The sequence below is a fragment of the Gopherus flavomarginatus genome, chromosome 1, assembly GCF_025201925.1.
Source record: "Gopherus flavomarginatus isolate rGopFla2 chromosome 1, rGopFla2.mat.asm, whole genome shotgun sequence".
Taxonomy (NCBI): domain Eukaryota; kingdom Metazoa; phylum Chordata; order Testudines; family Testudinidae; genus Gopherus; species Gopherus flavomarginatus.
In genome coordinates, this window is record NC_066617.1 from 361,939,334 (window position 1) to 361,965,913 (window position 26,580).

A 26,580-nucleotide genomic window follows, 5' to 3' on the forward strand; every position below is an offset into this window, starting at 1 on the left:
CGGCGCTAGCCCTCCGGTTGATAGCCAGTGCGTCCCTGAGAAGCCGGTGCTGCTTTTTTCTCTCTCCCTACAGTGTCTCTGCTCTGTGATCTCCATTCCCCAGTGCTGGGTGAGGCATAGCAGCAAGCCCAAGTCCTGACACTAGAGAGGCAAGGGAGTGAGTATACCGAGCCCCAGCCTGGCTAGTCAAGGTCAGCAGAATAGATCTGCTTCTATGGCCCAGCCCAGGTGAATCTGGACAATGAGCCCCCTGGCTGCACCACATGTTGTTCCCCAAACCCACGACCAGACACAATTGATGCTAAAGCAGCTGGCTCCAAGTGTGTGTGTGTGTCCCTAGTGTATCTGCGTAACGCTGCCTTCTACCCTGGAACACAGACAGCCCCTACCACTAGGGGGCACTTCCCCCTTAGCTCACCCAGCCCTGACTTCTACCGTCAGTGCTGCATGCCTGTGCACCGCCAGGACTCGTCCAAATACCCGTGGGTGTGAAGGATCCTACTCTGCTGGATGGGTGCGGGGCTGGGCTTTTATCCTCACGAAGCAGGCTCCTCCGGCAAGCTCACCCTCAGGAGGACAAGGCCCCCTTGCACTCCTGTTTTTCTGTCCCACTCACGTTATGTCTCAGTCAGCTGTCCACTGGTCCCAGACACGTTTTGCAGCCACGTGTACCTGCCTGGCCCACCCATGCTGGCTGCTCTCCGTCTGAGCAGCAAGCACTGAAGTGACATTCTCGCCGCCTGCTAGCAAGTGGAGGCGCCGAGTCTCCTGGCCCATCTGCCTGACTTAGGGCTTGTCTACAAGGGAAGTTATTCCCAATTAACTGCAGGTCTGGAAGCTTTTGTTCTGGAGTAAGAGCATCCACACAGGAATAGCACATCTGCTTGTGTAACACTGACAGACCCCACTCGTCGGCGGGCGGGATCGAACCTGGGACCTTGGTGCAGGAGCCTCTCCCGCATGAGCTAAAAGCAGCGCAGACTCCTTTTATCTCACTCTTTAACTGGACTCGGTGCCACCGACATAGACGAAGTCCATGGAATTACTTAAACAGGTGTGGGTGAGAAGAGAATCAGGCCCTGACCTCGAGTGCCTTGTGCAGCCAATTCAGTTCAATGAGACTCCATTGATGTGACCAGCTATCCAAGTGTTGCTGAAGTGCTCAAACAGAGACTGACCCCTCAGGTGTCTGTCAGAGGCCTGTGGAAGAAAAGGGTTGGGTGTGGGATGCAGGGCCGGCTCCAGGCACCAGCTTAGCAAGCAGGTGCTTGGGGCGGCCACTTCGGAGAGGGGCGGCAGGTCCAGCTATTTGGCAGCAATTCGGCGGAGGGTCCCTCAATCCTGCTTGGAGCGAAGGACCTGCCACAGATTGCAAACGTGGCTTTTTTTTAATAATTTTTTTTGGTTGCTTGGGGCGGCAAAACCTCTGGAGCTGGCCCTGGTGCGATGGGGTTGGATCCTGTGTCCATTGGGCAGCAGTGGCCATTCCTGATCCCCTGGCAAGTTGCTCCATGCAGGGGCAGCAGGTTATATCAGCTCGAGGTGCCCGAGCTCCACCAATATTTGGAGCTGGGTTTCTCCCTTGCCCTGCATGGAGTGCCCCTCCCTCACCACGCCCCAGAGCATCTGTCCCCCCCCCTCGCCTCAGAGAGCAAGGGCCGGCAAACTGTTGGAGCACCTGAGGGGGGGGAGGGGGAGAGAGGAGGGGGGAGGAGGCACGCATGTGCTAGGGAGCCCTCTCTCCCATCCCCCGGCACCCACCTGGAGGAGACGCCAAGGGGACTTCCGGCCAGGAGATGGACATCTGGAGTGGACCTCACTCAACTGAGCAGCTGCTGGGGCTTCGGTGAGGTTTGACCCTGTGATCCACCCCCTCCCCCCACAGCCCCCACTCCTGCCCAATGCTGGGCAAGGGGCAGCCCCATCCCCAGTGAGGCTAGGGTGAGGGGCAGCCGGCGGCAGCAGGGGAGGAAGGTGCTGGAGGGGGGGACTGTGATGGCAGTCCCCCCCCCCTCCAGCACCCACCACAGGGGAGATGGAGGAGTGGGGCTTCCTAGACCTGAGCAGATGAGGCGTGGATTAATTTTGTGACAACCTCTCCCCCCCCCCAGTCACCACCCTGCAGTCCCCACTCCTGCCCCATGCTGGGCAAGGGGCAGCCCCATCCCCCATCCCCAGTGAGGCTATGGCGGGGGGCAGCAGCAGGGGAGGCCACATGTGATGGCAACCCCCTCCCCCTGGTACCCACCATAGGGGAGGCGAGTGGGCTTTCTGGACCTGAGAGAGTCCCTAGGAGCATGTGCAGTGACCGTGGTGCAGAGTGAGTGTGCTGTGGGCGGGGGGGGGGGGAAGAGGAGGGATCTCTCTCCTGGAGCTTGCTGCTGCCAGTGGGGGGTGGGGCAGTCCTTTCTGGCCCTAGCCCTGGGGCAGCCTGTCTGCACCCCAAGTTCCTTATCCCCAGCCATGCCCCACCCCAGAACCTACGCCCCCAGCACTCCAACCCTGAGCACGCTCCTGCACTGTGAACCCCTCATCCGCAGCCCCACCCCAGAGCCCTCACTTGAGGGGAAAAATGTGCAACTTAAATTTGATGGTCAGTTTGGAGTATCATTGTGTTTAGCACAATACTTGATTATTTTACACCCTTAAAGTTAGAAGTAGTTGTATACAGGTGTTACGAAGTGGGAATGTTCTTAATGTTTTCTCTGAATACTGTGTGGGTACCTCAGTTTCCCCTATGCATTTCTCAAGGCTCTAGATGGTGGGATAAGGGGGTGTGATTGTTGTAGAGCCCTAGAGAGCCAGTGTGATGCCGTCTGCACAGAGAATGGCCGAAACCCTGTCTCCGGGCAACTGATGGCCTGGGCTGCTGTCCTGCACGGTGCCAACTGAAGGTGTTGGAGAACAAAGAGATCAGGTGGCCTCCTAATGCCTGGAAAAGAGACAAAGGCCAGAGGAGGGAGTGTCAGTGCCTGTGCGGCCTTACGGGAAGCGCATGGTGTGGAAGGGGATGCTGGGATGCTTTGGAACTACTCCATACAAAGCCAGTCAGGACTCTGGGGGAGCCTCTTCTTTCTGAGCTGTCTCCAGAGCAAGAAGCTTACACCTTCCTGGGTCTGACCTCAGACACACTGTGCGCTTTCCGCAGCGAGTCTGCCCAGGCAGGTCCTGGGGCAACCAGAGGTCCCTGCACCCCAACTCTGCAGTCACACGTGACTCTCAGCCAGCTGGTAAAACAGAAGGTTTATTTGACGACAGGAACACAGTCTGAAACAGAGCTTGTAGGTACAGAAAACAGGACCCCCTCAGCCAGGTCCATCTTGGGAGGTGGGGAGCCCAGACCCAAGTTCTGGGCCTCTCCCCATTTCCCCAGCCAGCTCCAAATGACACTATCTCCTCTAGCCTTTGTGTCTCTTCTGGACAAGGAGGCCACCTGATCTCTTTGTCCCCAATACCTTCAGTTGGCACCTTGCAGGGGAAACTGAGGCACCCACACAGTATTCAGAGAAAACATTAAGAACATTCCCACTTTGTCACAACAGGTGCAACAAAATATAATACCCTATATTGAAGCAGGCAAGTGCTGCTTCTGACTTTCCACTTTTAATTGACCCTTGTAATCTTGTGGTGCTGATGCATTGTAGCTTCATTTTATATCAGCTTACAGGGCGAGACCGGGTGTGGGGGGCACCACCAAAAATTATACAAACCTGCCCCTATGGGCGAGGGGCAGAACCCCAGCTTTCACCCTCCGGACTCGCTTTCTCTCGAATACCCCGTCCCGCCCCACGTGCGCCAGAAGGCGTCGCTGTGGAGGAAGCAGCTTTCTGCCGGGGCGAGACTTGGAACGCTCACACACGGGAGCTGGGGGTGTGGCCCGTTCGGTTGTGACGCAATAAAGAGGGGCGGGGCTTCCCGGCAGAATTGCTACTTTGCAGCCCGCCGGCGCCTTTCATTCACAAGAGAGCCTAGCAGCGCCGGGCTAGGCTCAATTTCTTGGTTTTTTGTACGCGTCTCTAGCGTGTTGCAAGGGCGGCTCCTCTCCGGGCTACACCTGGGAAGACGCTTCAGGTAAGGAGCTGGGTGGGCTGGGATCGCTGCCCCTGTCCGCCTAGGGGGCTGGTCCTGACTCGCGGGGCTCGTTGTTCAGAGTGCTGGCGTTAGGGTGGCTAATGAGGTGAGCCCCCGTCCTCAGCCCGCCGCTCTCCTAAGGCTCATGCCCCTACCCGGGAAGGATTGTGTGTTCCGGGCAGTTATCATCTGATCCGACCCGGGCTGTTTTGGCAGCGGGAGTCCCTGGCACACTCCGTCTTGTAGCCCCCAGCTGGGTCTGCTCTGGTCACTGAGTGGACAGAGGGTAAGAAAAGTAAGTTGAGGAAAATCTATTGTGGTTCTCTTCATTTACTCTCTCCCGCTGCCGGTCTCCGGCACTAGCTGAGCGGTGGCGAGATAGAAAACTACATGCGGGAAGAATCATAACCCCCTTTCACCCCATTGGCATCTCGTGGCTGGGTAACTCTGATGTTAAACACGCCCTGAAGGATTTGCTGGGGCTGGCGTTATATCCCGTTGATCTGTTGAGTATGAACTGGTTTAGAGTCCGCTCTTCTTATGGAGGGGGAGTTGCTCATGACTGGCGTGAAACAGGCGGCTGATGAGTCTGTTTGGTTTAGGAGACCTGTCTGTGTCGTGATCCTTGTTTACCAGCCCCCTGGTCGTTTTATCCCGGTCGCTGAGGTTTGTCCCAGTTTTTTGTGGGAAGCCGGGCTGGAAAAGTGAGCCCAGGCAGAGTTTGCAAACATCCGCTGCAGCAGCCCCCTTTGTTTGTGTGCGGGAGCTCTGCTTTGAACGATCACGCTGGCATAGCAAAGCCCGCTGGGAAAGACTGTTACTCTAGACTCACAATGGTGTGACACTGAGCAAAATACCCTGAACGCGTTTAGTTTAATCAGCTGGGTTCTGGAGGACACCTAGAAGATCGGATGCAGAAATGCTGTAGCTAGAGATGCGCAGAATATGAGCGGGCTAATTCCCTCCGATTCTTTGGGAGTCTGTATCCTCCCATGCGGTGTATTTTATCAGCAACTGCGTGGTCCCTGAGATGTTGCACTTTCCTGAGCGGCAGCTAAGTACAGGCACTTCTGTATTGCTCGTTTCCTTTGGCGTGGTGCGAGGGAGGTCCCACCAGGCAAGGGTTGAAACAATGGTTAAGGAAACCGATCTTGTGGGAAGGAAAGAACTGTTGGTTCCAGGTACTAACTTGAATCTGTTCTGCAGTGCCTGCCCCTAACTTACGTTATCCCGTTCTGGGAAAGGCTTCTCTTGCAGATCAGTCAGGGCTTGGGTAACGCTGTGAAAAAGCAGCTGCAGCAAAGTGTGCTGTGCAGTGCTGCTTTGTATGTCACAGGCTGCAAGTCAGAGATGTACCTACCTCCTGCAGGTTGCTCGGATCAGCAACAACCCCAGCGCCTGCTACTGACTGTCCCCCGGCTTTCTTTCCTCGCTTCGAACTGCTGCCTGATCTCTATATGTGTGTGTGTCGGGGGGGGGGGGGGGAGGTTGCTTGTGTGTGTTTAAACCAAAGAAGTCCTTTGGTTAAAAGGCCCTGTTAAAAGGGATATTGGTGGGCACAGTTTGCTTGCAGTGGTTCTGGAAAGTGTTTAGCTTGACTCAGCTGCAAAGTCTGTGAGCTTGTAAATCACAGGGTGGGCTGAGGCTCAGCAGGGAGAATAGAGAGAAGGGGAGGAGAGGTAACTGATTGCTTGTGTATTTTCATTAGCTCTCATCTGTATTTTCAATGTTGGTTAGCATCCTTTTAACAAGAATTGTCGTTTGTTTTTTTTTTTTTTTTAATAAGTGATCATGAGTCTCAAACCATGTCAGGATGAGGGGCTAGGTCTCTTGCACCTTCTCCAAGGTGCAAATACTCCTCCATATGGGGAGAGGTTAGGCAAACCTGTTCCATGGGTAACTAAAAAGGCCCTCAGAAAGAACAGGTGTACTTGTGGCACGTTAGAGACTAACAAATTTACAGCTCACTTCTTCGGATGCGTAGGATCCTGTAGCCCTCATACCCAAGACTGGGACAACCCCATAGTTGCCTTTAGTAAGGACTAGGAGGTTTGGCAAAGCCTGTCTGTGCAATCCACTGGTCAATTTGGATTGTGTCCCCACCTCTGTACCCAATCCACAGAGGCTGCAAGTGTGTTAAGAGCCAGGCTCTTTACATCTTGGGTTATAAACCCAGCCAGGGATTTGTATTTTAGCTCTAGAGTGCCCTGGTGTTGGCCAAAATGGCAGCCATCACATTAGCAAGTGAAGAGCCATTTTGGTCCCACCTTTTTTTTAATATTTCTGTTGTACTAAGTAATCCTGTTCATACAGAGATTTCCAGTGAGGAGAGAACAATGTATAACACGAAGGTGCCCCTATTGGGAATAAAATCTCTAACTTCAGCAATTGGGAGAAACCCAAATCCCTAAAGCTTACTCCTCTGTCACTGTATGCATCAAGATAATGGATCTGTCTAAAAGCTGGATTGTTGCAGGAAAAATAGCTTTTTAAATGCAGGGATTTCTCCTCCCCTTAGTTGTTCTGCATGAATCCTGCTCCATTGATCTGCGCTCTTATCACTTCATGGATTCTTGTGGGATGTGCTAGAAAGGATCTGTGATACTTTAATTATGTGCAACTGAAGCATTGGAATGTAATGGGGCTGTGAAGGCTGAGGCCTCAGTCTTGGTGTACCTATTGGGTGTTTGCCCCTCCTTCCCCAGGCCTGAACTGAATCTGACTGTTCAAAGTCTGTGCGCCTTTGGGATGTCCTAACTGTTCCCCTCTTTGAAAAGTGATGTAACACCACTCCTACCTTGGCCTGACTTCTGGCAGGAGAGCCCCCAGCTTATGTAAGTTGCAGCAACTTTCTGTTCTGTGCATGTGCACACATGATTTTTTTCCTTATTGATGCAGAAACAAGAATAATCAGAACATAGACTAGGCCAGAAGAGGGGGTCGTTATGATCCCAGACTCAGATCCTACCTACTCAACATTCCCACTTTACAAATGGGGAGAGGCACAGTGTGACCCAGGATCACCCAATGGGCCAGTAATAGAGCCCAGGTCTCCTGAGCCCCAGTCCAGTACTCAATTCCCTAGGTCACACTTCCTCACTAGGCTGATTATACTTGGAATTTATGTAGTCCCCTCAGCAAAGCACTTCCTAATTGCTAATTACTCACAACAACCCTGTGGCATAGATAATTATTAACCTTGCAGTTTTACAGATGGGGTAATCAAGGCAGCATTGTGATTTGCCAAAGGCCAGTGAGGGAGTCAGTGGCAGAGATGGGAGTAGAGCCCAGGGGTTTTGGGAATTGATTCCTCAGATGGCAGAAAGCACATGGGAGGTGCAGGGGCTCTATGGCCTTGTGTTTTCCCAGCACCACTGAAGTGTGGTTTGGCTGCCTGTTACTGGACACTCTGCTGTAGCTTACAGGCCTCTGTACATGGATCCTGTTGGAAGTGTGTGTGCGTCCCCATGGGGGCAGGAAGGAAAACGTGATCAGTGCAGCTCGCTGGTGCTGCTGAAAACCAATCCCCTGCCTGGAACTACATGTTCTCTGCCACCACCAAGCTGTTCTGCTGCTTAAGGGAAATAAAGCTCCAGGGAGCTCGCTTGCTCGCTGTATTAGGCTGTGGCATTATCTCCCACGGGAACTAATAAAGGCCAATCTGTGCAGGGTTCAGACAAGAAAGCATCCTCTCAGGTAACACTCTCGTCAGAGGGGATGAATCAGAGCTGCTAGGAAGCCCAGCAATGTGACTAGCCTGTGGGGATAATTGAAGTCCCTTCCGCGTGGGCACACTAGCATGGACAGGGCCGGCTTTAGGAAGTGCGAGGCCCAATTCGAACATTTTCGGCGGGGCCCTGGCAGGGATGACTTAAAAAGCCTTTAATTTCTTTCATGTATTATTTACTTTCCATAACTATATGAATAATAAAATTATATATTATACATTGGATCATATATGCTGTTGATTGGCTATTAATGACCGCCATTTCACATGTGTGGGTCCCCGCCACTCCCTGGGGGTGTGCACATGTGTTGGTCCCAGCTGCTCCCCTCATTGAAGCAGGTGTGCAGGGTTACTGCCCTGGAAACTGCAGGGCAGCAGTGGACATGGGGCTGGCTGGAGGCAGGGCAGGGGCTGGCTGGAGGCAGGGCAAGGGGTGTGGGGCGTGGGGCTGGCTTCAGGCAGGGCCGTAGGGGGGTGCAGCAGGGGTTTGCAGGTCTGGAGACAGCGGAGTGTGGAACTGGCTGGCTTCAGGCAGTGGGGTGCAGCAGGGGTTGACTGGAGACAAGGCAGAGGGTGCAGGCTGGGCAGAGTGTGCAGGGCTGGTGCGGGCAGCAGTGTTTGTGGGGCTGGCTGGCTTTGGGCAGGGCTGCAGGGGTGTGTGGCAGGGGTTAGCTGGAGACAGGACAGGGGGTTTGACAGGGGCTGGCTATGGGCACGAGGTGCAGAGCTGGCTGCAGGCAGGGGGGCTGGACTGGTGTGGGCAGGTCAGGGGGTACAGCAGAGGCAGCTGGAACCCCAGCCCTTTAAGTAGCCCCCAAACCCCCTTATACCCCGCCCCGGACCTTTTAAATAGCCACGGGCGCGCTGGGGAATGCGTGGGGGAGGCTGGGCTCTGGCGGCTATTTAAAGGACCAGGGTGGCAAAGGCAGCTGGAGCCCTGGGCCCTTTAAATAGCCCCCAGACTGCCCCAGGGCTCTGGGGGCTATTTAAAGGGCCCGGAGCTCCAGCCGGGGTCGTGGGGCTTGCCGCGCTCTGGCCGGAGCTCCAGCCGGGGTCGTGGGGCTTGCCGCGCTCTGGCCGGAGCCGCCAGGCTTGCTGCACTCCGGCTGGAGCGTGGCAAGCCCCGCGGCCTCACACTCCCAGCCGGAGCGCGGCAAGCCCCACCGCCCCGGCTGGAGCTCTAGCTGGGAGAGCAGGGCTGCACCGCGCTCCCGCCAGCTCTTTGCTCAAAGGAGCGGGACCATGGAAGACCCTGGAGCAGACCGCAGCCGGGGACCGGGGTAAGTTTAAAAAAAATAAAAATTAAAAAGGTGCCTTAGGCGTGGGGCCCATTCCCCGGAATCGGTCGCGTCGGCCTAAAGCCGGCCCTGAGCATGGACACGACCAAACCTGATGTTACTAGGTATGCACTTTCTTTCTTTCCCTTTTTGTGAAAGAGCGACCACTGCATCCAACAGACAGATCATTGGTCTGGTCTGTCTCAATCCATTCTAACTGCCTGTACCCCTATCACCATCTACACATGGACTAGACTGGGCACTTGTTGTGTCCCTTCCCACCCCCTACCCTGTGTGTACATGGATTCACATCATGGGGTGAATACACTGCAAGTAATTCTTGGCCACCCAGGACTCCAGGGCTGCCACTTTGCCACAGACACCTGGAATTTCACCAGGGCAGTGGAGGCAGGTGTTGGGTCCCTCCCCCTCCCTCCAAAAAGCACAGGTCTGGTCTGTTGCATCCCTCTCAACCTGCCAAAGCCCAAAATATGAGATGCAACATGTGACAGACACAGTTGTTCTCTTGCAGGAATTTAAAACATGGTGGGATTCTTTCCTTTGGTGTAAATAACTTTCTACAGCCTCAGTCAGGATTCTTGACTAATAACTGAGTAGGGCAGGAATGATGTCCCTAGCCTCTGTTTGCCAGAAGCTGGGGATGAATCACTTGATTACCTGTTCTGTTCATTCCCTCTGAAGCACCTGGCATTGGCCACTGTCAGAAGACAGGATACTGGGCTGGATGGATCTTTGGTCTGACCCAGTACAGCTGTTCTTATGAACTTTATTTCTGATGTAAATTGTCAAAAATAAAAGGGGAGGGGCAGAGTGATCAACAAATTTGTGAGGATTAGTAATTTTGGGTGTGAAATAAAGGAGAGCTGGATGCCATAGCCTCTTGCCTGAACTAAAAGGAGAATCTCTGGTGGCAGTACAGGGCCTATGACACAGAGCAGTTCTGAGTCTGTCCAGTAAAGGGCAATGCAGCACACAAACACTACCTCATTCGCTACAGTATTAAACTCTACAATCACCTCCTGGCTTGCACACACCTTCAGTAAGGATTTGAGGGAGGAGGACTGATGGTCCTTCTGAAATAACAGCATTTTCAAATTGAAGTGCAGCATTTAGCTGACACGTGTGTTATACGTAGATTGTAAGCTTCTTAGGCAGGGGTCATTGTCTTGTTTGTACAGCTGCTAGCACAAGGGGGTGCAAAGTGGGGAGCAATGCTCACAATTAGGGCTCCTAAATGCTATGATGATCCAAATCAAAGGTGCAATGACTCTCTCTGCCTGGAGATGCATGACTGGAGAGATCAGCAGCTTGGTATACTGTTGACTCTGGAGCAATAACTGTACTCCCCAGCCTTGGAATAGCTTTGCAGGTAGTTCTCTTTTAACAGAACTTCCTAACTCCTCACCCCTCATGGGATTACAGCAATCTCCTCCAGGTTCTGCGTGGGGATCTGCATTGCAGTAACAGCTGTCAGCTGCCGGCTTCCAAAACAGCCGTGTCAGTAATGTGCTTTTCACTATCTTTCCTTAATCCTTGTATGTTTAATTCAGGACGTTTAGTATGACTGTTCTAGTGTTCCTGCTGGCCTGTGACCACCAAGAAAGCTGTGAGGTGGAGTACTAAAGACCCCTGAGTTTCCTTGGTCTGGGTGCCTAGGTAGGCTCAGGCAGACACCCCTGGTTTCTCAGGAAACAAACCTCCCAAGTGAAGAGCTTGGAGGTCAGGGGGTTTCTGAATCAAATAAGGGAAACTAAGCACAGGGGCTGCTTGGCTCTTCCTTTAAAACTAATCAAGGAATGACTGGCAAGGAGCACCTCTGTCATAGGCAGCCTGTGCTACTCTGCTTGACCTTGGCCAATCAGTGACTGGACTGTGTTGGTTTGCTGTATAAATGCCAGGTTGAGTGTGGTGGGAGGGGTCAAGGTTCAGAGCCTTGGGGAGACAAGACTGGGGCCTGTTTGCAGCTTTAGATGCTCCATGATGGAGAAACTGACTGTGGTTTGATGTCTGTCATGATGGGAGGGGGCCAGGGTGAAAGATGGTAATGATGCTGTCCAGTTTCTCACTTCTGTCCCACGGTTGGGCTTAGTCCTCTGAAAACTAGCAAAAGAGCCTGTACAAAACCACTGCCTATTCTGCGCTCCCTGCCTCTGGGTGCTGCAGTATTGCTTTTGTGGGTCGCAAGCCCTGTGCTGTAAAATACTGCTTTAAACAGAATCAAACGTCCCTCCCAGCCCTGCTAGCAAGCTGCCACCTGTGGCCTGAGAAACCTGGCTGGCTCTGCAAGTGTTGGGTAGCCTCTAAAGACGCTTTCATGGCTGAATCTTCACTTTGCTCCCCTCCCAGGTTGTGTGAGGGATGGTTTCATGACCCCGGGCAGACCTTTGCAGGAAAATCCACCAAGCAGCCAGGGCTAATCAACCTTTTCTTCAGTGGAAGAATGTCTGTCTATCTAATCTCTGGCATATGTGCCAGAAAGGGGAATTGGCCATGTTTTAGATGGGAGGACCCCCCACCATGTTCTTCCCCGCCCCAAGGGGTTGAAGATGAATCACTGCATTTCAGAAACATGTTCTTTCCATCTGACAAGCTCATGCTGCTCCAATTACATACTGGTTTGCTGTTAACTTAGACATGGAAATTGTAATCTGTCCAAATTATGCATGTGGGTTTGTTTGGTCTGTCTCTTTAGTTTTGGCACCTGCAATCTTGTTTGGCATTTTTTTCTTCCTTTGGTGGTAATGGGGTCTAATGATTAGTGTGCAGGAGGTGAGCTGGGACTCTGCAGTTCAATTACTGGATCTGCCCCGACTCATTTTGTGGCTTTGTGCCAGTTGCTTATGGCTGGATTATCCAAGGTGCTGAGCACTTGAGGTCAATGAGAAGGGAAAACGTTCAGCACGTCTGTAAACAAGCCATTTGCCTCCAGTTTTAACATCCCAACAGGAAGAATGGCGGCTCTCACCTTCCTTTGTGTTGTGAGCCCTCATGATTTGTTGAGCTCTCCTGGTGCTGTGATTGCAAAACCTAGGTGTCTTATACACAGGATTACCAAGAAGAGAGCAGGGATTGATAGATTTTAAGTGCTATTTTCTTGTAGAATCTGCTGCGAATCAAGATGAATCTGGTTTCACATTATCACCTTTCTTCCATGCCTTGCCCTGGGTAGGATCTCTAGAAAACAAAGTCCATCCATGATATTACTTCTCGCCCTCGCCCCACCGTCTCCATTCATACGCACAACTTCCTGTAGAAACTGGCCCAGATTCTCAGCTGCTGTAAATCAGTGTAGTTCTATTGCTGTCGTCAGCATTACACCCTTAACAACACCAACTGAGGGAACAGACCCTGTGACTCTAATCAGTTGTGACCACTCATGGTGCCTGAACCTGAAAGTGACCCTGTCACTCGTGCAGTGCTGTCGAATGAGGCTCTTTGGGCAAAACACCAGTAGGAATGGAGGATCCCTTACATGCAGCTGGGCCATGGGGCCTTTGGGTTCTAGCTGCAAAGTTAGGTGAACAAGACTGAAGATGGAAAGCGTGTGTGGCTGGATACCAGCTTTGCCAAGTCCACGTTGTGTTTGGGGCCATCCCTGGCATGTGTAGGCAGCGGGTCCCCCAGAAGGAAGAGCAGTAGGCTGATGCTAAGGTGTGGCACAGCGATTGCCCTCTGCTTGTCCCCCCATGGGGAGGGTGTGGGAGGTGCTCCCGGCAGTGCAGCGATTATCCTTTTAATGCTCTCCTGCCCAATCACAGGTCACTTAGAGAGGGACACTGGCTTCTAGTCATCCTGTGGCTTTTTAAACCCCTTCCCCACCTCCTCCTGCCATGAACGAGAGATGGCTGGAAATGGGGGTCTTGCTGCCAGTGTTCTGGACACACAGTCTGTCAGTTCCTTTTCTAATCACACCAGCCAGGGGCGCCATGTCAAGTTTTCAGCCTGAAGATGCTCTCTGCACTATCTGCTAGGGGTAGCTCCGCTGAAGTCAATGGAGTTGCCCTGGGTCAGGATGGGCTTGGGAAGACTTGATGGAACCGTCCCTAGTGGGCTACCCAAAGGTGCTGAGGAAATGGAGAAAGATCTAACACTGAGGGTGTGTATGTTCCAGGGAATGCTGCCCTGTCAGAGGTGGGGAGACGTCCTAGAATTACTCCCAGCAGCTGTTTGGAAGCTGACCTAGGCAGCAAGTAGGATCCACAAGTGTGGGCAGGGCGGAGTCCTCTGGCTTCACACACAGGTGCACCATGCTGAACTCCTTGCAGGACTGGGACCCTTGTCACCCTGCCGTGAGCAGCCCAGAGGTCCTGATATTAGGACAGTCCCAATTGTAGGGGACTTGTCCTGTGTCCCAACCTTGCATCGGTCAGGATGCCCTTTGTCCCAATATTGGGAACCATCCGGCCACAGCACTGTAACCATGGTACCGCTGCTCACCGCTTCCTGGGGCAGCTCCTGGCACCTGCACCCGCCAGCAGGAGCACCACATGCTGCAGGGGCAGGGCTTGCAGGTGCCAGGAGCAGGCAGAGAGCCCTCCACCCAACCCAAGATCCTAGGAGCCAGAGGGACCAGCGTGCCAGATGCTTCCCATGACAGGAGCTGCCCCAGGTCAGCACTGCTGGGACGCCACACCTCACCCTGGGGCAGGTCCCTCTGGCTGTTAAGGTGGGGGGGCTCTGTGTGCTGCCGGTGCCCACAAGCCCCGCTTTGCGGCTCTGGCAGCTCCCATTGGTGCTTTTCCCAGCCAACGGGGGCCATGGAGCTCATGCTTGTGGCAGGCGCAGCATGTGGAGAGTCTGGAGACTCCCTTCTCCGCTCTCACTCTAGGAGCCAGAGACCTCCAGGCAGGGAAGGGGGCAGGGTGTGATGGAGTGTCTCTGGGAGGTGTGTGGAGGGTGCTGAGCTGTGAGGGCACTGGGCAGTGGGGGAGGTTTTGTGTGCTTTGGGGGTGCTGGACAGTGGGGGGCCTGTTGAGGGCAGGGGGTGCTGAGCAGTGGGAGAGATCTGTGTGTGTCAGGGCATTGGGCAGTGTGGGTCTGTGTGGGGCATTGTGTGGTGGTGGGGGCTGTGGGGAAGGGCACTGGGAGGGAGGGAAAATCTGTGTGTACTGGGAAACTAGCAAGTGGGGGGGTTGTGTGGGGTGCTAGGCAGCTGTGGGGGGGGCGCTGGGCAGGGTGTGTGTGCACAGCACTGTGCATTTGTGGTGGAGGAGTTGTGGGGAGGGCTGTGGGCATAGTGGATCCAGGGGGTGCTGAGCAGGGGAGCTGCATGGTGCAGCATGGGCCCACCCTTAACAAGAAGGGGCATGCTAGTAGCACAGGGCCAGGCAGACCACTGTGTCTCTGGCTCTGGTCGGGGCTGTGCATTTGTGTCTGTCCCATCTCTCTCACTCTCACTCATGCCACACTTGCCCAATGTGTCCTGATATTTTACTCTTGTGATCTGGTCAGCCTACTCACGGCTCGTAGGACCCTTTACTGGAATGAATTTGCAAGCATATTAGCTGCATCTTTCTTAAGGAGTGTAGGCCCAAGGCTTAGTTTGGTTTTTCTCTCTCCTCATCAGGAGGCAACAGGCTCAGAGAATAAAATATGCACAGCTGCTAATCTTCAAAGTACCTGCTGAGCATTATTCATGGCTGCCCCCTCCTTCCTCCACACAATCTCGCCATTGTTAGTGGCCTCCCTCTGCTGAAGTGCGAGCTGGTCAGATGTCTTGTGTCGCCTCCCAGGCCATGAAGCGAGTGAGGGAGTTGGCTAAAGAGCTGCTGGTTCTTTGCTCAGACTGTGCCTCTTCTTGAATCTCCACGAAAATAGGGGGTGGTTTTGTATTATGGTAGCACCTAGGAATCCCACTCATGGAGCAGGTTCCCATTGTGCTACACACTGTCCAGACCTATGACCAGACAGCCTGCGTCTCAGGAAGCAATGCAGTCTTGGAGTCAGACAGGTTGTCTTTTGAATTTGGAACCTTTCTCCTGTGGATCAGAAACCCAAATCCAACAGCCTTCGTGATGGGGGATTTGCATGTTGCAGACAAGACACCTGATGTATGTCTCGTGTTCTCCCACACTTGGGGACCTAGAGCTGCAGCCCTGGCCCATCAGTTCCAAAAACAAAGCCCCTCTATCTCGTGAGCTAAAGGAGGACCGCTTGAGCTGTCAGTAGGAGTCAGTCCTGGCTCTGTTGGTAGAGCACTTACACACGTGTGTCCGCACCTTGTACTAGTGCATGGATGTGTGTAGATCACCATCCAGGCAGAGTGAGCTGTAAAAAGTAAACTAGATGATGCTGGATACAGTTGGTAGCTCTAATCCCATTGAGGGTGTCACTAGGGTGAGAAATGGGTCTGGTTTTGTGTATCCCTTTAATTTCTTTTCATCTCCATCTCCTCCCCCACTGTCTCTGAGTAACTCTCTTGTCAGTCCCCAGCTGCCTCCCTCAGCATAGCATCTTGTGACAGAGTATCACAGTGGATGACTTGCGTTGCCCTAATGTTTTGTCTGGGAGGGGGAGGCTGCCTTGCAGCTCATTCTCAAGGGACAAGCCTCGTGGTTGCTTCATTGTTAATGCTGCATTCTATTTCTGCCTCCCGTGTATTTCTATAATAACCCTCTTCATTCTGCAGGGCCTGGCAACCCACCAGGGCACTGAGCCCAGGTCCCCATTTGATTTCCAGGGGGCTTAGCTTCTTTTGTGTGGCAACAAGCCACAGAGGTTGTCTTCTCCAGCTCTTTGTACTGGCTGGTTGCCAGAGAGCCCCAAAAGGAGGCTGTCGCTTTCTGAGAGTTCCCTTTCATTTAAAGGGGATTTGCTGTGTGTGTGTGTGTGTGTGTGTGTGTGTGTGTGTAAATGAGGCAATGCCTTTTTTTGGTGGGGGGGAGAAGGGGGTTGTGTATCTTTTTTGCTGATTCACTGTGCACAAAGAGGATCTGAAAAGCTTTGTGTGCAACTTCTCTGCTTGTTTTTACCTTAGACATTCCAGCTTGTCCCACTTCCCATACAGACTCTTCGGACAAGCTGGATTGTGGCACAAAGAGTGAATTAAACAGGAGCAACCCTCCCTTCTCCGTGGCTCTCTTCATATGCCCTATATACACTCTTCTTTAGGCAACATAACCTCTTTTCCCTTCCAGCGGAGTGCTGGGAGCTCCCATTTGAGTCTGCAAGGGAAAACTAGATTTGAGGTTTAATATTATTGAGGTTACTAAGGCAGCCAAAAAAACCCACAACCCTATTGTTCCAACAGAACTTTTAGGCTTTCTCTAGCATGTAAAAGGCTGGAGAAAGTGGGGCTTACCTTCAAAGGAATGCTGTAAAAACCCTACTGAAGAAAATCTGCCCCAGCGTTTTACCCAGAACCCTGGGCATTAAAACCTAACTTTCAGATGAGGCCTTGTGACTCTAGATGTTGCTCAGCTTCGAGAGTGATACCAGACTTGTTGTTTTTGCCCTGGGTAGATTTTTGTGCCCTCGCAAGGTGACACAATTACTCAGGAGAGGGTGTATAAAACCTGGTTCTCTGGTTTATTTTGTTTTTGGTTGGAGTTTTGTTCTGCGTTTGTACAGCACCTGGCACAATGGGGCCCTGGTCCATGCCTAGGGCTCCTAGATGCTACAGTGATACAAATAATTAACTCTCTGGTTTTCTTCCCCCACAACACAACTGAAATGTGGTGCCTAAAACTCCACCAATGTGCTGGAGAGACTGGTCTGTGTGCATTTGTTTACAGATCAGCTGCTCCTCTCTGTGCAGTTGTAACAAAGATGGTTCAGAAAAACAGGGCTGCAAACAATCAAGGGGCCTGCAGCAGCAACAGACAAATAAAAACTCACTCTGGCAAAGAGCCAAGAGATGGCAGCCGTGCATTCTTGGTTTGTCTTGCACGTGAGTGAGAACTCAGCTGTGATGACTGCTGGATCGCTGCATAAAACCCACACTTTGAAGCCAGTTTGTTGATAGAAGAGGTAGAAAACAAGCATGGAAGTGAGCAGAGAATTTAAGAAGTCCTGCTTGTTTGACCTCAAAATGGCACAAACAATGCGCTACCCCCCAGCACGCACGCTGCCCTGTACGTGTGTGTCAGGGGAACTATCTAGGCCCTGTTACGCTGGGACTTGCCATTTCAGTAATGGGGGGAGTTCGCATGGGACAGGCAGTCCTGCAGGGCCTGGCCCTCCTCTCTCTGGGACAAGGCGCCAGCAGCAGCACAAGCTTCTCACTGTGCATCAATCTGAATCGGGCTGAGACATGGCTGTGGGTGAAAGGTCTGGTTCAGTCTCTAGCCTCCTCAGTCTCTGGCCTCTGTGCAGTGACCACCACACACGATGGCTGATACCTGCCCCTTTGGACATGGACTGAGACCCCCACCAGCAGCCGTGTAGTGGCTTCACACTGCCACTAACTCAGACCAGCCTTGAATTGGTGCCGTGTGGGTTAAGGGCTCCCTGTTTGTCCCATGAGCCACCCAAACCCCTGAAACCAGGGCTAGGAGAACTCCCTCAAACTGGCAGTCAGGCAGCTCTTCCTGAAGCCAGAGACGTCTTGGCTTCTGTAACCTCGCGGCTCTGACCAGGAGTGAAAAACGCAGGGCATCGTTTGAGTTGGGGAGGATGGAGTAGGCTGAGAAATTGTCTCCTAGAGAATCTGTGTGTTCCAGTGCCTAGGATCAGGGCTTGGGAGAGCTGGGTTCTAGTCCTGGCTCTGTTACTGCCCTGCTGGGTGACCTTTGGTAAATCCTTTCCCCTCTGTTTTTACACTAATGCTTTGTCTTGTCTCCCAGACTGTAAGCTCTCTGGGGCAGGGACTGTCTGCTACTGTGTTTGTACCGCACCTAGCACAATGGGGCGCTCATAGCAATAGGGGCCTATACACATGGCTGGACTGAATGTGAGGAGAGACTTAACAAGACTGGGACTATTCAGCTTGGAAAAGAGAGGACATGATAGAGGTCTATAAAACCATGACTGGTGTGGAGAAAGTAATAACACTTCCTTCTTCTCATAACACTAGAACTAGGGGTCACGAAATGAATAGGCAGTGAGTTTAAAACAAACAAAAGGAAGTACTTCTTCACAGCACACAGTCAACCTGTGGAACTCATTGCCAAGAGATGTTGTAAAGGTCAAGACTAGAACAGAGTTAAAAAGAGAACTAGATAATATCACAGAGGACAGGTCCATCAATGGCTGCTAGCCAGGATGGGCAGCGATGCAAAACCATCTCTGAAGTGTTCCTAGCCTGTTTGCTAGAAGCTGGGAATGGGAGATAGGTGATGGACCATTTGATGATTACCTGTTCTGTTCATTCCATCTGGGGCACCTGGCTACTGTCAGAAGACAGGATACTGGGCTAGATGGACCTTTGGGTATGACCCAGTGTGACTGTTCTTATGCTACTTGTTCCTGGTTCTGCTTCAGCATCCCTGAATGTTTGTCCTCCAGGCCTTGTACTGGCCTGCCCAGCTAACACCAGGCAATAGACTCTCTGGGATCTCTGCTTGATGCTCAGAGCATTGAGTGACTCTCTTTAACCTTCTGTCAATGGCTTCCCTTCCATCTTCCCCTGTCCTTGCTTCCTGCTGAGTCTGATTTCAGATCCGCCCTTTATGTGAAGCTCAGCAAATCTCCTCTTCCTCCGGCTGCTGCCATCATTCACTGCCAGTTGGTGGTTACCTTTTTATTTTAAGGTTCTGTGATCTGCCCAGTGAGATCTGGACAGAGCAGAGTTTTCTGCTGGTAAAAGCTCAGCCCTGTTCTTTGTCTTCTGCTGTAAGGGGTGAGGAGGAGCAGCAGGTGGAGACAGTGTAGCTTAGCAGACAGGGCATTGTACTAGGACTTGGGAGACCTGGGTTCTGTTCCCTGTTCTACTACTGTGTTGCTGGGTGACCTTAGGCAAGACATGTATCTGTGCCTCAGTTTCCCCCATATGAAGATGACACTAACCTCCTTTGTGAAGAGCTTTGAGATCTATGGATGAAAAGTGCTGTGAGTAAGAACTCAATGGTATTTAATGCTTTACTGAGTGGTGGCAATCTTTATATAAATGCTGTGTGGTATGAACACTAACCCTGACAGTATGGTATGTAACCATTATCCCTAACTGACACATGGGGAAACTGAGGCAGATAAGCTAAGAGTCTTGCTGAAGACTATGGAAGAAGCCAGGATTGGAACACACAGACCCCAGCTCCTAGTCCAGACCCCTGACTGTGTTCTGTCACTTTTTGGCAGCACTGTTTTTCACTGAATTAAACTCCCAAAGTTCAACTTCTCATCAAAGCCCCCATAACTCAGGCATCCTTCTCCCAGCACAGGCTGCTAGTGGCCTGAAAGCCCTAGGAAACTAACTGTATTCAGGACGACCAATTATAAGGGACACAATAGGTGTAGCTGGGATCCTTTAGTCTGTGGGCCAAATTCTTAAGAGCTGGGCAATTGGATTTCCATGAGGTCAGCCCATGCATGCTCCAGGACTCCCTATCCCCCATAATGGTGGTAGAAGTGAGAAGAAAAGCATCAAAATCCTAACCATGTGCCACCAGCTTTGAAAATAAGTCTCAAGGAACATGTGGTCTAGAAAAGATCTGCAGGTGCTGCTGCCTAGCCCTGGCCTCAATCATAATGCAGCAAATGCTACTACCAGCTGTGTCCCTCATCAGGCCAAGAGCAATCAATAGTGTGTCAAGAGCTACAGGTGACCTCTGAGTTGGAATTGCTACCCCTAAGCTACAGAGGGGGAGTGAGGGAAGAAGAGAGATTTTGATCCCCAGCTGGGGTGAACTGGTGCAGCTCCTACTTTCACTGGGTTTTTAATGAAACTGAGTCCCAGGCACTTAAGATTTTTTTTTCCTAGCCATTTCCACCTATCCCAGGTGATGCATAGTGGTAGAGGGTGAAATAGCTTTTTTCAAGCTAATTGCATCCATCCCAGTGCTTTTTTACTGATATAAAATTGGTGCAGTGATGAATTGTTAGACCATATTACAGCCCGAGGTGAAAGGGAAGGAGATCTGTGTGAGAAAAGAGAGGTCTGTGTCTGGAAAGAGAAGTTGTAGTTTCCTGGTGAACAGCAAGGCTGTGAGTGAGATTTCCCCCCTCCCTCGTGCTGGTATAAATCAAGAGTTGCTGTAGAGAAATCAATGGAGTTACACCTGTGCAAAGCTGCTTTGCAAGAAGAATCAGGCCCAGCATGTGGCTGACTTGACTTTTGAATTGCAATGGCTTGTGGGTAAAGGGCCCACAGCTCCTTGAATCTCTTGCTGTGCCCGTAGGCAGGTTTACATCTGCTAGCAGTTGAGATGATGTGAACCCACTGGCAAAGGGTAGCAGTACAGCCCTGGAAAACAGGCACAGTCCCCACTGTCCATTTCCAGCTTCTGCCCCCACCCCATTCTGTTCTTTCTGGGTCACTCTCATCTGGCCCCAAACCTCAGGCAGGCACCAAGAAAGCAAAGAAATGGCACCACCTGGGTTCGATGAAGTGGGGCTGTTGATCTGAGCACCATCTACATGGAGCCTTGCACTCCTCATATCCTGCTGAACAGGCCAGTGCTGAGAGGGGGTGAGGTTCAGGCCACACACCCCAGAGAGTTGGCCTGTTTGGTTTTGCTAGGGTGACTTCAGCTGGCAATGGATTGTGACTGGCACAGAGCAGCTGCTGGCCACTTCCACCTTTTTCTCCAGAGGCTCCTTCTCCAGCTGCCTCTTCTGATGACCAGGGGCATCACCTGACTCTGAGGAATGAGCTGCTGTCTGAGGCTCCCAATGTCTCCTGCTTGTCTTGCTAGCACCGGTCTAGCCACCTCTTTGGAAGCCTCTGCCTGCAGATCAGATCTGAAAGCAACTCTGGGTATAACATCAGGCTTTGTCTTCACTGCAGAGTTGGGCCAGGCTCTTACCTGGGTGTTGTCCCTGACTGACTCACACACACACACACACACACACTCACTCTCACCTGAGTTTGGCAGTGCTTTTGACCCCAGCTAGCTGGGGGCAGGGGTGTTAGAGCCCAGGTGCTGCTTTCACTGGGGCTGGTAACCTTCCAACTTTGCAGTGAGGGCACAGGCATAATCACTGGAGTGCTGATGGTCCTCCAGTGCCTTCCCACAATTCTCCCTGTGCATCCAGATGGCCCAGTTCTGCTGATTCATTGGGAAAGAACCCAAAAGTGACTTTGCTTAGGGCAGCCCAGCGTGCCATGGGATAAGCCTCCAGAAGTCCTAGTGACTCTCAGCACCCAGGAGGACACAGTAACTCAGGTAGGGCTTCTGCACTGTGATTGCTCATCCAGGATAAACTAATCCAGCCACTCAGGCCTGGCAAGGACGTGAACCTAGGTCTCCTACAGCCTGGGCACTCCCCTGGGATATTTTGATGGGTGTGATGCACATGCACACCCCTCCCCTCTTTTTTCACAATCAAATTGTGGTTTTCTGGCCATCCCTAACCTTGATGCCTGGGGAATATTCTCTCCCTTGGTGCTTACAGTGCTAGGAGCTTCATGAAAGGGCTGGGAGTGGTGAACAGCAGATGTTCCCCTTTGCAACAGCTTCCTCTTCCTTCATAGCTGAGTGATGGTTCTGCCCCATGAGAGCAGGGCTGTCGCTCTCCATTAAAAACGTCATGGAAACTCTCGGCATGTCCCTTCTTTAAATTGTTCTTATGACTTTATGGACTATGTCTTCCATGACACCAGCCACACAAACTACCAAGGGTCTGTTTACACTGCACATTTCTTACCATGGTGTGTGGAGTACATACCCTACCTGCCCCCCAGCATCAATAGTGATGTGGATGGTGAGGCACTCAAGTGAGTAAAGACATACCCATAGGCACAGACTCTGTGTGGGTGCTTCAAGGCTGGAGCATCCACAGAAGAAAAACAGGGGGGCTACCAGTGGGTGCTGAGCACCCACCATCAGCACCTACCATGTATCAGCTGTTCTGCAGTGTGCAGGAGGCCTCAGGGAGAGGCAAGGAGCGGGGGCAAAGCAGGAGATAAGAGTGCGGACTTGGGGGAGGGGTGGAGTGGGGGCAGAGCTGAGAGAGCATCTGGCACATTAGAAAGTCAGCACTGATGAACACACCTGAACCATTAAGGTGTGTACCCTACACACCCAAGCAGTGCCTCTCCTGTCTACATTGCTATTGTTAATCCTGCTGCTGGAGTCCTTCATGGGCACGTATAGCCCCACACTGCAGTCAGCACACAGCCCGCTTTTCACTGCGGGCATGTAGCTACTCATTCCCTACACACACACTGTCAGTGGTGTGCAATGCACATCTAGGCAAATGTGATGCATCTCATTGGATGCTTGATTGGCCCCAGACAGTCTGGCAGCAGGTGGGTGATGAAGAGCAGGCAATGAAGGAATCGAATGACTTGACAAGTTAATTCCTCTGCACATAGCAAAACCGAAGACATGTTTTCATCAATGTGAGCTGTTATAGTGGAGGGTCATCTTAGCTCAGTTTGAGCACTCCCCCCTACCCACAGGGCAGGGAATTGCAGTTGCCCTCTGCTTGGTATAGGAGTTGGAAATCCCTAGGTCTGACTCACTGAATGGCCCTGGACAAATCACTGTGAAATGCATGGGTAAGCTGGGACAGTGGCTGGTGTTTTCCTGATAGCCCCAGCTCCTGGAGTCAGGTGAATTTGTGACTCTCTGCTTCCTTTATTTTTAAAGGCAAGTTTCTAGTACTCATGGTTGCGGAGAACTTAAAAGCATGACCCCATAAGGCTCAAAGGCCAAACCGCCAACAAAGACTCCAAAGCTGAGCATCAATGCTGCATCTCTCCATCAGAGAGACTCTGGAATAGTATTGCTGCCTTTTAGCTGGATTTGGCTAATACTGTAGCACCTTCCATCAGAGCATCTCAAAGTGCCTTGTGGAGAATACACGAATACTCACAACACCTGTGCCTGACAGATGGTGAAACAGAAGCAGAGGAAGTGTGATTTACCCAAGACTGCATCACGTGATGGGAATTCAGGCCTGTACACTAACCAGGCTGCCTGTTACTGTAGTACAGGGGTAGGCAACCTATGGCACGGGTGCCGAAGGCGGCACGCGAGCTGATTTTCAGTGGCACTCTCACTGCCTGGGTCCTGGCCACCAGTTCAGAGGGCTCTGCATTTTAATTTAATTGAAGCTTCTTAAACATTTAAAAACCTTATTTCCTTTACATACAACAGTCTAGTTCTATATTATAGTCTTATAGAAAGAGACCTTCTAAAAACACTAATGTATTACTGGCATGTGAAACCTTAAATTAGAGTGAATAAATGAAGACTCGGCACATCATTTCTGAAAAGTTGCTGACCCCTGCTGTAGTAAATGGAGATGGCCAGGATTATTGTAACCTAGCTCCTTGGTAGGCTCTCTATCAAACAAAAACTACTTTCAAAAACTAGCCCTGGAGTGAGCAATTTGTGCAGTATCTCTGCATGGACTGTGTCCAGGGCTGGCCTGTCAAAGTGATGTCTCTGGCTACGTGCCGTATAGCCCCTGTCATCTGAGCACCTCCTAGCTACTAATGAAATTATCCTCACAAAGCCCCCGTGAGGCAGGGCGATGCTGCTCTTCCCATTTTACAGATGGGAGTTGCAAACCGAGGCACAGAAAGATCAAGCTGTCTGACTAAAGCTGTACCCAGGCTGCCAGAGCTGGGACTCAAACACCACGCTCTGAAATTCCAGTCCAGCGCTTTAGCCACTAGGCCAGCCTTCCTCTCCTAGGAGAGCTCGCCCCATGGCAGATGCCATGTGCTCCGTCAGAGCAGCCACGTCAGGGTGATGGAGCCGTAGCCCCAGAAAAGGAGCCTGACCTGGAATCAGTGGCATTAAAGTGCTTGTGCTGCAGCTCCCTCTCCCAGGATCTCTTTGAAGCTTCCGATGTCTCGGAGATTATAGTCCATTTTTGATATGGCTCAAAGCAAAGGGAACCTAATTAGCCTCTGCCATCATATCTGCTCTAAAGATCTGAGCCTTGTGAAGCCAGCAGCAGAGGATTGACAGTAATGCTGCTCCATGCTACGCCTCACTAGAGCCAAACTGGCTCTGATCATGGGCCTCACACTCTGGGTCTGTCTGTCGGCAACTGTTCTTGTTCTGTGTAGTCAGCCTAGACCCACTCGCCTTCCCCTGGCAGCTGCAGCAGCTCACGCTTCACCTGGGTGTCCGCAATCTGCTCTGCTCGCTCAGCCTCTCAAATCCTCACCAGCAAGAGGGATCTGCAGCCTGAGCCTGACTGATAACCTAGCGCCGATGCGCGAGGCGGAATGGAACGCGGCTCGCTCATGCGTTGCTGCGTTGGCCCTGCAGGGTGGGAAGGAGCCTGTCTGTGAAATGAGCAGCTCTCGCTCAGGGCGGCTCAGCGAGCAGACGCAGAGTGGGATGGTGCAGGCTGAGTCCAGAGAATTGTTCTCTTCACATCCCCAGCAGGGTTCTAATAAGCAGCGAGGTGGGCTGGTTGAGTGATCCTGGGAGCACAGCAGCAGGTGCTGCTCTGGATACAGTGCCATAGTTGTCCATGGCGCATCAGAGGGGTCCCCTGCTTCATGGGCTAGAGCACTGGGCTGGGAGTCAAGAGACCTGCCTTCTGTACCCAGCTCTGCTACTGCCTTTGGGCAAGTCCCTTCCTGTCTGTGCCTCTTAGTCTTTCTCCTCTTACCCTTTGTCCTGCTTGTTTAGACTGCCAGCTCTCTGGGACTGCCTAGCACAAAGGGGCTCTGATCTCTGTTGTGGACTCTAGGTCCCCTTCTAATAGAAATAAATGTGAGGATGTCATAAACGGATAGCTAAGGGTTAATGTTGTTCTTTTACCTGTAAAGGGTTAACACAGGGAACCAAACACCTGACCAGAGGACCAATCAGGAAACAAGACTTTTTCAAATCTGGGTGGAGGGAAGTTTGTGTGTGATTTCTTTGTTCTGTCTTGTGTCTGACCCTCTCGGCTCTGAGAGTGATTTTTCTATCTCCAGCTTTCTAATCTTCTGTTTCCAAGTTGTAAGTACAAAGATAATAAGACAATAAGGTTTATTGTTTTCTTTTGTATTTACATGTGTGTAGTTGCTGGAATGTTTTGAATTGTATTCTTTTTAAATAAGGCTGTTTATTCATTTTTCTTTTAAGCAATTGACCCTGTATTTGTCACCTTAATAGAGAGAGAGCATTTTTATGTCCTTTTCTTTCTTTTTTTATATAAAGCTTTCTTTTTAAGACTTGTTGGAGTTTTTTTCTTTAGTGGGGACTCCAGGGAATTGAGTCTGCAGCTCACCAGGGAATTGGTGGGAGGAAGAAGTCAGGGGGGGAAATGTCTGTGTTAGATTTACTAGCCTGACTTTGCATACCCTTGGGGTGAGGGAGGAAGAGGAGAGATTAGCTCTCTCTCGGTACTTGTGTTTTCCAGGACTGGAAATAGGGAGGGTGGAGTCCCTCTGTTTAGATTCACAGAGCTTGCTTCTGTATATCTCTCCAGGAACCCAGGGAGGGAACACGCGGGGGGGGGGGGGAAGGGAAATGGTTTACTCCCCTTTGTTGTGAGACTCAAGGAATCTGAGTCTGGGGGTCCCCCAGGGAAGGTTTTGGGGAGACCACAGTGCACCAGGCACTGTATAGATTCGTGGCTGGTGGCAGCTTTACCAGGTCCAAGCTGGTAACTAAGCTTGGAGGTTTTCATGCTAACACCCATATTTTGGACGCTAAGGTCCAGATCTGGGAAAAATGTTATGACAGAGGAGTTAGAGGGTTAATAAATGCCAGCACATAGGGGAGAGAGAGAGAGCTGATTCTGATCTCTCATCAGTCTACACTGGTATGGCCCTGGTGTAAGTGACAGCAGCGCCTGACCTAGCAGGAGCCTTGGGAACAGTGTGGAGGTGATGGATGGCTATACCTGGCACTCTGCAGCTGCAGGGTTTCATCCTAGATTGAAGCTTGTCACGTGGCAGGCAGGAGCTGGAGCAGAGCTGCTGGGCTGCCAGGTGCCCTCCGAGTCTAAACACTCCTCTGTCTTGATCTAGCCCCTCAGACAAACCACTGATTACCGCTTCCCTGCTTGCGCTCTCCTGGCTAATGAGGCTCATTGTTGTATTGAGGTGGAGGAGGGTGTGCTGCATTGGAAAAGATTTTTCTGGAATGCAGCCACTCACCCTGACAGCATGCAGAGCTGGAGTCTGGCTGGATGATACGGCTCGTAGCTGTGAATCCATTTGCCTAGGTTGCACTGGTCCAGCAGCAAGAGGACACTTGTTGGTAGCTTGGTTTGAGTTGTGCGTATTTGAGGAACGGGGGGCAGGGCCAGGGCACCAAGTTGCCAGGCATTAATACACATGACCAACAGCTTAGGAAGCTGCTGATGCATTTGTCTGATTATACAGATGCTGGCAGCTGAGCCCAGATTTCGCTTGTGCCTTTCCTGCCCCAGCGGTGTTCCAGCAGGGCAGCTTGGTATCTGAACTTCCTCTCGCCCATGAGCCAG

At 51.8% G+C, this 26,580-nt stretch overlaps 1 protein-coding gene across 1 annotated transcript in view; it reads left to right on the plus strand.

Moving 5' to 3' along the window:
• The first annotated feature begins 3,718 nt into the window (after positions 1 to 3,718).
• The window catches only part of RELT (RELT TNF receptor), an 82,884-nt gene continuing 60,022 nt past the window's right edge, over positions 3,719 to 26,580 (plus strand). Inside the window, exons 1-2 of the mRNA XM_050938161.1 lie at positions 3,719 to 3,835; positions 3,987 to 4,071. Of these exons, the coding sequence (XP_050794118.1) occupies positions 3,719 to 3,835; positions 3,987 to 4,071 (202 nt within the window). The remainder of the gene's footprint in view (positions 3,836 to 3,986; positions 4,072 to 26,580) is intronic.